At 37.8% G+C, this 13616-nt stretch overlaps 4 protein-coding genes across 4 annotated transcripts; 1 reads left to right on the forward strand and 3 right to left on the reverse strand.

Moving 5' to 3' along the window:
• Positions 1–1517: 1517 nt before the first annotated feature.
• Positions 1518–2205, reverse strand: MELLADRAFT_108950 (uncharacterized protein; the record flags this gene model as incomplete). Its single annotated transcript, XM_007412914.1, has 2 exons — positions 1518–1577; positions 1666–2205. 2 exons carry the CDS (start codon positions 2203–2205, stop codon positions 1518–1520), a joined length of 600 nt encoding a protein of 199 aa, XP_007412976.1.
• A 1022-nt stretch (positions 2206–3227) lies between these two features.
• MELLADRAFT_89849 (uncharacterized protein) lies at positions 3228–4070 on the reverse strand (the record flags this gene model as incomplete). Its single annotated transcript, XM_007412913.1, has 4 exons — positions 3228–3319; positions 3420–3506; positions 3581–3682; positions 3797–4070. The coding sequence occupies 4 exons, from the start codon at positions 4068–4070 to the stop codon at positions 3228–3230; spliced, it is 555 nt and encodes a 184-aa protein (XP_007412975.1).
• A 209-nt stretch (positions 4071–4279) lies between these two features.
• On the reverse strand, positions 4280–6896 carry MELLADRAFT_78477 (uncharacterized protein; the record flags this gene model as incomplete). The annotated part of the gene is made up of 7 exons (XM_007412912.1): positions 4280–4844; positions 4953–4997; positions 5075–5422; positions 5521–5658; positions 5751–5908; positions 6028–6718; positions 6783–6896. The coding sequence occupies 7 exons, from the start codon at positions 6894–6896 to the stop codon at positions 4692–4694; spliced, it is 1647 nt and encodes a 548-aa protein (XP_007412974.1).
• Positions 6897–6958: 62 nt separating this feature from the next.
• Positions 6959–8021, forward strand: MELLADRAFT_44425 (uncharacterized protein; the record flags this gene model as incomplete). Its single annotated transcript, XM_007412810.1, has 5 exons — positions 6959–7038; positions 7157–7205; positions 7291–7574; positions 7679–7797; positions 7906–8021. The coding sequence occupies 5 exons, from the start codon at positions 6978–6980 to the stop codon at positions 8017–8019; spliced, it is 627 nt and encodes a 208-aa protein (XP_007412872.1).
• Positions 8022–13616: the final 5595 nt, after the last annotated feature.

The raw sequence follows: 13616 nt of genomic DNA on the forward strand, positions 1-13616 counted from the left end.
ATTAGTTGTGGGGAATGTCTAGGCAACCAGATATGTTCCAGAAAGTTGAAGACATGGCAATTCTGTCATTCCAACATCTTGCTGTGGCTGACATCTATGGTAAAATGTGGTTGAACTTGGATATTTAATGACATGGTGTGACAAGGCCCACCTGTACACCACCTGGACTGACCTCCAGAAACTGTTGGATGTAACATGTGGTCTTTTTGCCTGCCATGCTTGATGCAGATAACAGGCACATACAGCATGGAGTCAGAGTGCTGGCGGGATTAAGTATGTTTGAAATCTCTGCATGCATGGGAGAATCCACCACAAAACACCATGGAATGGTCATGATCATGACTTCTTGGTTGATCCTTGCATCATAAGCATGAGCACCTTGAGCGCTTGAAGTGCTGGAATATGGAGGAAATCAGGCATTGGTGTATAAAAACCACAATCACCTAGTGTTTCAGAGGTACATACTTTAGCTGATCCACAACATGATCACCAAGCTCTAGAGCAGAAGCTGTGTTTGATGTTGCAATAAATAAAGTTGAAGTCAAGATGAATGAGTTTTTCAGACAGGCCAGACATATTTATGTAGTATGATATGTGCTTGTTCCATTGTTTGCTGATATTACCAGAAGTGTCCTCACTATACAATGTCAGTGGAAGGTGGCCAATGACACATCCCTGAGCTTTAACCCGCCAAGGGTTTGGAAGTAAGATGACTTTTTGTGGCCCGTACACATGATCTTGCTCTGGTCAAATTAGTTCATCACAGGGGCAGACATATCAATTTCTGTTGCAAATTCCAATAGTCTGGTTCAGAATATTCAACCACACTTATGGTACATGCAAGCCCCACAATGCTTTTGGAGCACCAAACCATGGGTTGTTTTCATTTGATCAAGAGGTACATCAAAAGTTTTGACTGCAACTGCTTCCATAAGGTGAAAATTGTTTCCTTTTGGTATCTGTATCAAGCAGGAAGAGTTTGCAAATTCTCTAATTCCCACTGGGAGAACTTTTGCCATTAAGATGTTGTCCAAGTAATAAAAGTGAGTGGGGGTGACCACTCTTCCATTCTTGAGATGGAGAGGCTCATATAAGTAGAAATGCCCATGATGAGTGTGTAGCATTGGTGCTGTTAGGTCAGCTTCCAATCCAGAATGGCCATTTGTCACCCTCCCTAAATTCACAAACCAGCCCATTGGAACACCTTTGAGGAACAAATTGTACATACTTGGCCACTTTGGGATTGGAAAGGTTCTGCATGAGTGCAAAGGATTTTTGCATGAGAAATCAGCCAGTTATCCTTTGAATGTGAAACCACCCAAACCAGCAGTCGAAATCCCAGACTGACCAGAGCCAGGTGCTCCGCAATTGACAATGTGGAACAGGGTTTCCCTAAGGTAGAAACAAAATTACAAACCTTAAATCCCATCAATTCCTTCATGTGTTGCTGAAAAGAAGACAAAGTGGACCAATTGGGCAAATTGGTTTTCAAAAATTCATAATCCATTTTAATAGCCCTATATTGCTCTTGCAAAACGCAGGTGTGTGCCCCCCAAAGACACAAGTGCAATAGCATCCTAAAGAGACAAAGTGATCACATTGTTGTGTCATTGGTTTGTTCTGTTTTTGGCCAGAAGAAGGAGGTATATCCAAAAGACCTCTTACCTCTTTCTTGGAGAGAGGGAAACAGTTTCCCAGCATCTTGATCCACACACTACAAATGTTGGTATCTGTGCTTGGTTCTGGTTGATACACTGCTTGATCATCACTTGAATCCTTCTTATGAATTGCATTCAAAAGAATTTCATCTCCCCAACTATCATCTGATAGATCATCTTCTCCTTTGAGTTCATCACTTCCATCTGAATCTTCTGAGAGTATAGACCCTATGTCTATATCATCATCAACTGTTGGAGATTTTATGAGCGCTTGATACCTTTCATCACCTTCAAATACATTCATATCTCCCTGTGACATGGTGTTGAAAGTGACATTGGCACCTGCATCAAGCAGAGACTTGCGATAATTTGCCACTCTACCCTGATGGTTTGCAAGTTTCAAATGGCAGCGGTAATCCTTCATTTCCTTTCCATCACAAAGCCAGCATGTGTAAATTTTTGGCCTCTCTGGTTCATTTGGATGCTGCATTAAAACTGGAAAGTGAAGACCAAGACCATCAGTGTCCAAGGCTGCACTTGTTGCCATCAGACATATTGAACCAACTTGATGGATGTGTTTTCAAAAAGAAAATGATGGCAGTGGGAATAAACAAAATCCTATGTTGAAGGCATATAGTAGGTGAAAAGTCATCAGAATCTTCATTCAAAGTCAATATTCAAATATGACTTCCTACCAAAGCATCTAAACTGTTCCTATTGAGGATAGTTGAATCAGGTGGAACCCAGGTTAGATTCAAGAAAAAAACCTAGGGAATCTATTGGATGACCAACATCAGTTGGAGTTGAAAATGTAGCAGGGATTCAAATTCTAGCCAAACAAAGGAACAAGAAAGCACTGGTCCCAATGAACCAAAGCAATGGTAATTGAGTCTCAAACCAATTCTAAATCTTTAATTGATCTATCAGATATCCAAGGGAAAAAAATCTAGTTATTATCTGGAAGAAGATTGATATTTAATATGCTGTTGATTATTTTTGAAATGGACAGCTGGTAAGCTGCTATGCTACGATGCAGGCAGGAAGATATCAATGAGATAGGATGTTGTCCAACACCGAAAACTGTAGGAAATCGATGGTGAGAAACGATGATTTCAATTTAATTGATCAATTGAATCCGGATCGATCCAGGATGTGCATCAGGAATCAGAAACACCAATTTGAAACACCCAAGCTTTTAACTTTCGAACATAGCCATTGAATCCTTTGGGCTGGAGTGTTTGACGTGCAAAAATGACCAACACACACGCATGACTGCATGGCATCAATGTCTCCGAGTTTGAGATTGGGTTTTTGCAAATGAGACTGCAGGCAGTCTCATTTCCCAAGAACTGGGAAAATCAGATTGGTGAGGAGGTCATTATGTGGAAATCCAGATGATTCAACAACTTCAACACCCGTGAAATCAAACAATATTAACAAGACGATACTTCATCCCCTGAGATTCCAATATCTCCTCAACCAAGTCAGTCATGGTATAAGCTTTAGAGTATCATTCCAAGATATTAATTAAAATGCAATCTTATATCACTTTTTTTTATAAGTCAAGATCTAGATTTCAAATGGATATTCAACATCAAATTCTTCCTTGGTAATCGTTCTAGCATGAAGTTCCAAAAACTTTGTAATCTCTTCATTCAATTCTATAAGAAGAAAAAAAAAATCATGTAAACAAGAGGATTAGTTTGAATCAAGATTAACTGAAACAGTAAAAGAAGACCGAAAGAAAAATCATAAATTTACCTGGAAGTGTCATTGGTTGACTACATTGTAATGAGAAATGATCACTATGTTCATGAAGTAAAGTTAATGTCTTCGGTAATGGTGTACCTAATTTTTGGAAAAACAATTTAGTTTTAAGTTCTTCATTTGAAAAAGAATTAATCATAGTATCGATTGATTACCTTCTGGAATGATATAAATTAAAATATTAACACCTCTAAAGTTTCTTACGACTTCTTGAAACGTAGGAGAAAATGGTTCTCTAAGTGAACATCCATTCGGACCTATTAGTATCATAAATCATAACCCATCAATCAATCAGTAGTTATACAAAATTAAAATCCTTTTTTTTTCATCTAGATCCATGAATGATGATCAAGAACTTGATTTGGGCTAACCTATAAACTGATTACCTTCAGCAGGTAAAACTTTTCCATCTTTTAACTTTAAATCATAAGAGAACCTTTTCATCTTAACTTGAGTTTCATAATCTCGAAGGTTGACTGATCTACCTGATTGAACCCTTGCTAACTCACAAGGAAAACTATCTGTATATCTACCAATCAATGGTCGAGCTTTTAATTTTCGAGTAGTCGGTGGGGCAGTTGATAGAAATCGTTTGAAGCTTGAGTTGAAGGTCCTTTGGGATGGACCACAAGGTGAGAAGAACATAATTAAAGGATTTGTTGAATTGTATACCAAGTGGACTAGAGAGAACTTTCGATTGGCTTGGAAATTTTATCATGGCCCCGTCTTCTGAGCACTCGGGCTTATCGGAACATACCCGTGACAACTTCTGTAGCTCGGGGATGTCCGTGTGCTCAGCTAGCGCAACGTCACAGGATAGCAATCCATCACTCATCTGCTTTCATCAGCTTTCATCATAAGCTTATCAGATCAATTAACAATCACTCCAAAACAAAACAGTGAACTTCAAACCACTAAGAATATAATCTCCAAATCTGTTTACTCACAAAAAAGAACAAAATAACAAAGTAGTCTTAATATCTACGTAAGAAGCTCAATAAAAAGTAAAAAGTAAAATGATTAAGTACATACATTAAAATGATGAAGAGAAAAAAACACTAATAATACAACCTGATCCATTTATCCCTAAGTTTTGATTCTTACTTAAATATATCTTAAACTACTACTTCATTTCTCAATATGTACCTCATCACCTACGAGGAAAACACCCACACACACACAGAGAGAACCAAAAAACAACCAAAAAACAACCAGCCTACCAATATATGTATGTACCAGACCTTCACAAAAATCTTCATTTTTCATTCATGAACTCGTAGAGGCTTGTAATCCAATTTGATCATTCTTTTCATTCTCTAATGATTCATTTTTCTCTTTCTCTTTCTCTTCAATCGGTGGATTTGAATTCTTGACTGATCTACCACTTAATCTACCATTCACATATTGTTGTCCAATCACCTAGATGAAATTTATAAATCAGATCGATTCGATTCCATTAACTCTTGGATCATCATGAGATAAGAAACGAAATCAGGTTATCAAGAGGGGAAAACCAATCAGACTTACTTCTATACCTCTACGAAGAACTTCAACCATAACTTCTTCAACCCACTAAACCAAAAACCCCCATCAAAAAAAAATCAAAATCAAAAAACAGACCGAAAAAGGGTCAGAAAAGAAAAACTGACTTCATTTTCTTCAAATGGGATCTGAAGCCAAACCGCCGGCATAGATTGACACAAAGTAGCATGATCCATGGAATGATTTAAGTCTCTTAGCAAGATCAAAAAGAACAAATGATCTTCTTCCATCACACCGATACCTTTTGCACCATCTTGAATTTGATTAGATGGATTGGTAGTCATACTTGATGAAGAAGGACTTAAACCTGGTAAACGTGAAAGGATAGGTTGGATTCGTATATAAACGGATGATTTGGTGATCGGTAAATCTGAGCTAATAGGTTCGGATTCTTCGGGTTTTGACTTTAATAAATCAGTTTGAGTTTTTCTTTTAATCATTTGTTCTAAATTCGCCTACCAAAAAAAAAGAAAATCGAAATTAAGAAATCCAATGAAAAAAATATAGAAAGTTTTGGCGGTTTGTTTCTCTTTGGAGGATTTAAAGGACTCACCAGAGCTAATTTATAACCTTCGGTCATCCCATAAACCGCTTGTAAATCTCTTTCGGGTTCATCTGAATTTCTTTCCTTTGGTTTTTCTTCTTCTCCTTTATTCAAAACTAAATCGCCACCATCTACTTGTTCCATAATCTATGAATGATATAAAACCATCATCATTAGTAAAATTCTACGGGGGTTTTAGTCTTTTGGACTTTGAAACTCGGTTTTCTTCTACTACTGACCTTTGATAATGATTTATAAACAAGTGTTTCGATTCCATCATATCCTATCATATCATATGATAATTGAACTTCAATGATTTCATGTTCTGAAATAGGTGGTACCACCGTATTCATAATCTCTGTTAAAGATTTCAAACCAGTAGCTTGTAAATCTTTACCTACCAAAAAAAAGGAAAAAAAGTTCCCAAGAAAGAAAAAGGGTAGATTTAGTATATCCTATTAAATCCTAAAAAAAGCTTCTTTTTGATGGTTTCAAGGATTTTGTCTCTGTACACACTTAATTGATCAATCCCACTTGCTTTCACATATCCCATCATCCCTTCTTTCCATTTCCTTGCTGTTTCGGTTTGACCATTTAATTGGTGTTGTAGATTATCATTAAAATGTTTAACCAAATCCGAAGATTTAGAAGGATCTACTACCACCGATTGAACTTGCCCAGCCGCATTGATAGCTTGATTCAAGACATTTGAAGTAGCTTGTTTCAATACCGATCCCCATCCCCAACCACCACCACTACTTACTACTCCAGATCCAGATCCAGTTTCAGTGGGAAGAGGTCGATTGGATTCGGTTGATTTACGGGGTTGGGATGAGTTTGGTGGGGGTGAAGTTAATGAAGAACTTGATGGTTTTCGTGAAAGTGGATGAGGATGAGTGGTGGTTAGTTTCTTGGTTTGAAGACTAGCCGTTGGAGTAGAAGAACGTTGGGTGATTTCATCTAAGAAATCTAATACACTTTGTGCATCTTCTGTTTTAGAACTTGAACTTGTAGGATGGTTTGGGTTGAGGTTTAGGTTTTGACTGGGATTTGGACTTGAGGGATTGGTGAGTCCTGGATTGCTCGTTCCTGGGTTGGTTTGAGTTTGGGTTTGGGACTTAGAGGTTGGAGTGAATGAGTCTAGATCGTCGAGGAATGATAATACATCTTCTCTTGATGATAATGGTTTGGATTGGTGTTCGGTCATCTGTGTATAGAAAGAGTTTGATTAGATTTAGTTGATGATGATGATGATGAGATGATGAACTTACTTTGATGAATTGTGATTGTTGAAGTTGAAGTGATCGATGATGATGAGAGATACTCAGAGTGCTATCAGTGACAGTCTCAGTGACAGTCTCAGTGACAGTCTTATCAGCCAACATGTCACTTTCGATTTCACACTCTACCCCGATCAAACTCGGTGCTTTCGATTTGGTTTTCAATCAAGACTGTTTACCAACAAAATGACTGAATCCACTCCAACACTAGAACCAGTCATCCTCAATCAAATCTTATATTGTAAAAGTAAGTTAACTCATTCTCATTTATCACAACAAATCATCATCAACTTATCTGATTCTAATTCTAATTCTAATTCTAATTCTAATTCTAATTCTAATTCTGATTCTGATTCTGATTCTAGTTTGCTCATTTCCAATCGAATATTGCGAATTCGGAACAAGACTATCAAAGTAACTACCAAACCCAACCCCTCCCGTAGCCAAAAACCCCATGGGAAATAGAAAACTAACGGAATTTTTGAAAAATCGATCATAGATGTAAAACATGGCTTTCAGAAACAAATCCAATTCAATACAAACTGCTTTATCCAGACCTAATCGAATTAGAATCACAATTATCAAATCTATCTATAGAAGAAAGAGAAAAGAGGTTAAAAGAAGTTGAGAAATTAAATAAAGAAGCCTTGAAGAAAGAAGTTAAAGAAGAAGCTAGATTGGTTAGATTAAAGGAAAAAACCTTGGCTTCTAAAGTGACTGTTAAGACGGTTGAAAGAACTAAGAGGAAACGCATCACTACCGTTCATGGACTTGAAGCTTTTGGTGAATCTTTTGTCTTTCTTTTTTTCTAATCTCGAGTTGGATCTGGATTTGAGATATTGAAGCTTTACTTTGTTTTGTCTTTGGGGGGTTGGAATTTGGTTTAGGTGTTGATTTAAAGAAATTAGCTAAGTTATTTGCATCTAAATTTGCTACTGGAGCATCAGTGACCAAAAACAATCAAGGAGAAGATGAGATTGTAATCCAAGGTGATGTATCTGATGAAGTAAGTTCCAATCCCCCGCCAAAAAACTAATAAAAAAAAGGGAAAATATTGAAATTTAATTTAATTTGAATTGATTGAATTTTTTTCTTCGGTGGGGGGTTTGTTTAGGTTTTAGATTTGTTTGAAGAAACTACTGGAAAGTTTGCTGATTTAATTGGAAATGGTAAAATTCCTGATGAAAATATTGTCTTTGTTGATGATACCAAAAAGAAAAAATCTTAATCTTATTCACTTTCATTTGATTTTGTATCATCATCATATAATCAAATCTATTGAATTATGAGTTCTAAATATTATATACAACAATTTGATTTTGATTTTGATTTTTTTATACAGCTGCTCCTTGATTGGTTGCTTGACTTACAACTTTTTTTTAAAAACTTTTTTAACTTTTCAGCAAATTTTACAATTTCTTTCTTTTGTAACCAGCTGCTGTTGGGTCTTGGATACCCCCTACAGTGCTTGAATATTCTGTGGGAGCATTGTAGTGCCACAATAAGGGCTTAAAACAAAGAATTGTCTATGTCAGCCCCAATAATACCCAAGATTTCTGTAGAGTATTAGTCTTATAAGCATTTCAGTGACTTTACCAAGAAGTTTAACAGATCTCAAGCAATCAAAAGAACTCAAACCTCACAAAAAACAGCAAACTTAACTAAGTCCCTTGCCAGACCTAACCACCAACTCCAGCGAGGGACTTACATCCAAAGTTGAAGAAATGGCGTGAGATCTGCTGGGGCATTTCTCAAAAATATGCCAATCTTATCGATCCCCCGTCTGAATAATTGTGTCTTCTCAATTCCACAATAGAGATTTGCTGCTCAAAGGCAACGCAGTACTTCCCGCAGGTGATGCTTGTGTTCCTCTACTGTCTGAGAGAGAACCACAATACTGTCAATATACACAACACATACTTTATTCACTAAATCACCTAGAGCTTCTTTGCACCTTCTTTGTTGAGTTGCTGGTGCGTTGGTAAGTCCCATGGGCATGACTACCCATTTGTACAACCCCCAGGGAGTCTTCACGGCCATCAAAGGAGTATCTTTTTCCGCCATTTGAGTCTGGAAGAACACATTAATTTTATCTAATGATGAATAAATCTTCCCACTACCCACCAACCTCACAGCTTCATCAGGATTGGGCAATGGTTCTCTGTCCTTAATGGTATATTTATTAAGGACCCTATAATCACAAATCCACCTTGGTAACACCACAAGATCTTTCTTTGGTATAACCATTGAAGGTGACACATATTGACTGGTTGATTTTTGTAAACGTCCAGCTTCCACATGTTGATTGAGGGGCTGTTTCCATGCGTCCACAATTTGAAGCAAGATATTTGATTTGAATTTGTAGTGTCCAATTTTGTCTACAAATACATAAGGAAAAACTTGATCAGCCATCCATTGAACATTAAATCAGCAAATAAATCTGTCTCTTGATGCTATCAAAGTCTTCTGCTGATATCTGCTTGGGAAAAAATTTTGATTTTTGAGAAATTCAACAGCTTTGGTGCCAGAGAATGATATCTTTTATTGGCTGACCCAAATCTTGCTGTAAGGTATTCTTTGTAAGATTGGGGCTGGAATAAGAAACACTTACTATCCATTTCCAACTGACTATCCAAATGTTTTCCAAGTTCCGGATAATCAGTCTTTTCTATAACCATCAAGCTAATGAAAGTATCTTGATCAAAAAGATACTTTTCCTTTTTTTTGATATCCAGACCATATCTCTCTGCCTGTCCCCCTTCCAATGCAGAGTCCTGGATATGCAATAAATGAAGGCGGTCTTTGAGGAAATCTAGACAGAGATTCCAACAGTTGAGACTTAAAAAAAGATTTGCCATGTAAGGATCAATATCCCCTCCCTCAAGGTATGTTTCAATATGAGGCTTTAATTTAGATTGGCATTGGATTATCTTTGAAATCTGTTCAAAATGGTGATGTTTCCACATTGGTCTTTATACACCTCCTTGAATTTGGATAGAAAGTCCATAGATGCTGCAATACGCAAAACAAGCATTGAGTTTCTTGAGTTGAAGTAGTCTTTTCATTCATGTGCTGCATAGACTTCAATGTCAATGACTTGACAATAGCTGGGTTTGATAAAGAGCTGCCTTGAATCAAGGAGTCATCTATTTCTATCAAGGTAGGTGATAGTGCTTCAGAGAGCTGGAGTTTATTTCTGATGTTTACAATCAACTCAACCGGCTTGAGAATTTCCATAACATCTATGATATGACCCATTTAAATTAGCTTCAAGTGCCTCATAGGGAAGAAAAACATGAAGCAAACAAATATTAGAGCACTCACAATCATTCTCAGGGAAGCTGTCTAGTATTCCACTTGATACACCCTCTATCTAAAGCCTCCTAAAGTCAATATCTGAAGACAATATGGATAATTATCAATTCCAGATCCTCAACAGTGATCAAACAAAACATACCTTTTGATAGCAAAAGCTGCAGTCCTCCTTGGGAAACAGGACCTCTCATTGGATCAAGTCTGATTGCTTGAAGTTCTCCCCATGGCAACGCTGGACAAATTACGCTAAAAAAAGTGTTAGAGAGGCTTGTAGCGTAACTTTTTCATCCATCTACACCAACATTTTCCGTTAGATGTGGTGATCTACACTACCAGATCCTGGTAAGATGAAACCAGCCCCAATCTAACATTCCTAGATCTTTCACCTGGGCTAAACCAAAAACAGATTAGACTAGACTCAATGCCTAGTTGTCACCTCAGCCGTAACATATATTACATTACAATAATCTTATTTGGCACATGTCAAATTGTATTTCCTTTCCTGTACCAAGAATTAAGATCCAAACTCAGACATCAAAGCCTTGCCTTGAGATCATAAGTATGGTTGGTAACAGCAAGAAGCATGAAACCACAGACCAATTTTTGGAATTACGGCAACAAAAAACTAAGTTAATCAGTCTTATAAAAGTTAATAAAAGATAGGACTTATGATATGTGTTCCTCTGCGGATAATTTTGGATAAACCTCAACAAGACAACCTCAAAATTATCTTGATTTGTTTTGTAAACAAGTTTTGCAACTTGTGGAAGAATTTTTGAAAAATGCTCAAATTGTTGGTTCTGAATCTTGCTGTCATCAACCATATCAGACATTTTTTTAGCTTGATGAAGTGTGAAGTGCTGTTATAAGATCAGGTGGAGATGTGTCAAGACTTTCTTGAGGTGTTGAGACAAATATGATCAGTGTTTGATACATACAACTGGCAAAAAAGAGGTTTTGCCTGACAGCACAAGGGGGTAGTGTGAGCCCAAGGCCATCGTCTCAGCCACGCTGGCAAGCCAGTGAGCGGTCAAGGGCATTCAAAGATAAGAGTAATTAATTGATTGGTTCGATGAACCAATACCAGTAATTACACTGATAAGAACAGATACTACACTTGATCTAAGCCAAAAGGCCAGAATGGATAGTGGGAAGCTCGTGGTTTGAATATATAACCCAACTGAAGCAGCGCTGTGTTCGAGCTCAATTGAAGACCAATTATAAGAACTGTGTTCAAAATAGTGCATGGTAGGCTGACAGGTCGAAGAATTTGGATAGCAGGTAGTCAAGTTTTCAGAAGGCTTTGGAAGACTCGAATAGTAATCAATATCGTCGGAAGCATACTCCTGAGTACTCTTGAGGCTTTCATACATAGGAAGATCGATTAAATTTGATATCGCGCTTCATCGAGTTGAGAACTATGCTTGGATTTGACCAATATGATGTCTGATCATCATGGTAGTAACGATGTTGGACATCAGGGTTGAACGATAATATTCCTCACTTGCTATAGTTGTTGATCGAGCTTGGCAATGTGTAAGGATTTGTGTGATCGTGAAAGTTCTTGTTAGATAGATATCCTAATATCGGGAATTAAAAACAGCCAGCGGGTTTGTTCTCTATTAAGCATCAGCTGAGCCTGAAATTGTGTGTATGCTTCAAACAAAAATGAGACATCTATAAGTGTAAAGCGTCGTGTAACGCGAGTGAAATAGCCGATCCAGCAGATATCACTCGACTGGGAATATATGATGAAATCAAAAGTCTCACAGAGTACTCCGAAGAGTAAGAATATATGTGGATAAATTTGATAGTGATTATTATTATGCTTTATGATAAAACACGAACTAAATACATTATATACAATAGATTCTGGACTGAGGAAAAGGGTCAGAAACAGATTCTTACAAATGAGCTTGAGGAAGACTCAGCATTTGAGCATCAAGTCTGAGTACTGAATACTGAAAGGAAGTGTCGAGTATCTGTGATACATACTTAGGTATCAACATCCCCCCTTGCTCGATACTTTTGCAGGTACAGGAAGTGAGTTTGTAGAGATGAGGTTAACTTCGTTGTTGTTTACGTTGCCAATGAGAAAACGGCATCGATTGAGCATTTCTTTTGGGGCATTTTTTGTGAGGAAATCAGCAGGCATCAATTTTGTATCGATCATATGTGTGGGGATTTGATGTGAGGAAATTGGATCCCGAATAAAATGGTGTCTTATGTCTGTGTGTTTTGATCGACTGTTTGTAGCTGACTCTTGAGGTAAAAATACGGCACCATTGTTGTCGTTAAATACGCTAAGTGGTGGAAGAGAAATTGGAGAGGTTGGAACGGGGGTCTGGGTTAGATGTGATATCATTCTTCTAAACCACAGGCAGTGTTTTGCACAGTCACCGAGAGCCATATATTCTGCCTCTGTGGTGGAGAGAGCAACTGTGGGTTGTCGTCGACTTTTCCAGCTAATTAATGATCCACCTAGTGTGAATACATATCCAGTTGTAGATCTACGTGTCTCAGTGCAGGCTGCATAATCGTCATCAGCATAAGCACGTAGTTCCGTTGATGGAGTGTTGTGTTTCTTGAAAATTATACCGCGATCCAAAGTACCTTGAACATATCTAAAAAGGTGTTTTACAACTTTCCAATGACGGTACGTATATTTAGACAAAAATCGAGCTAACATGGAGACAGCATACTGTATGTCGGGACGAGTATGGACAGCGGCCCAGTTAAGACAACCAATGGCTTGTTGGTACGGTAGGTGCGCCACATCTTCGATTTCTTCATTTGTACCGGGAGTGAGATCAGCAGAGGTAGGGAGAGGTGTAAGTGTGGTGTTGCAGTGCGTCATGTCGAAGCAATCAAGGACGTTCTTGAGGTAGTGTTCCTGAGACAGATGTATTGTCCGGTTGGTTCGGTCTTGTGTGATCTTGATGCCAAGGTGTAGTGTGGGTTCGGTGGTCCATACGAGCTTATATAATTTTTCTAATTTTTCTCTGGTTTCTTTGATCAAAGATTTTGAGTTTGAAAATACAAGTCCATCATCAACAAACATTGGGATGTGTATGATTTCGTCATTTCTTCGAAAGGTGAACAGTGAGTTATCGTCTTTGTAAGGAGTGAAACCAATGCTTCTCAGTTTTTCTTCAAGATCAGTGTTAAATTCGCGATGTGCTTGTTTTGTACCGTAAATGGATTGTTTGAGTAGCCAGACTTTCTTCGGAAATGTAGGATTATAAAAGCCTTGGACTTGTCTTGTGTAGACAGGGATTTTGTTTCTTCCATTGAGAAATGCGGTACAGATATTGAATTGTTCCATTTCCCAATCATCGGAAGCACACAGAGAGAAAAGCATGTTCATTGTATCTGATTGGACGACAGATGCGAAAGTTTTGTCGTAGTCTACACCCCATATCTGATGATTTCCTAGAGCTACCCACCTGGCCTTGTATTTGATGATATTTCCGTGCTCGTCACGTTTTCGTTTCAAACGCCACATTCCTC

The sequence above is a fragment of the Melampsora larici-populina genome (assembly GCF_000204055.1).
Source record: "Melampsora larici-populina 98AG31 unplaced genomic scaffold MELLAscaffold_33, whole genome shotgun sequence".
In the NCBI taxonomy this organism is placed as follows: Eukaryota; Fungi; Basidiomycota; class Pucciniomycetes; order Pucciniales; family Melampsoraceae; genus Melampsora; species Melampsora laricis-populina.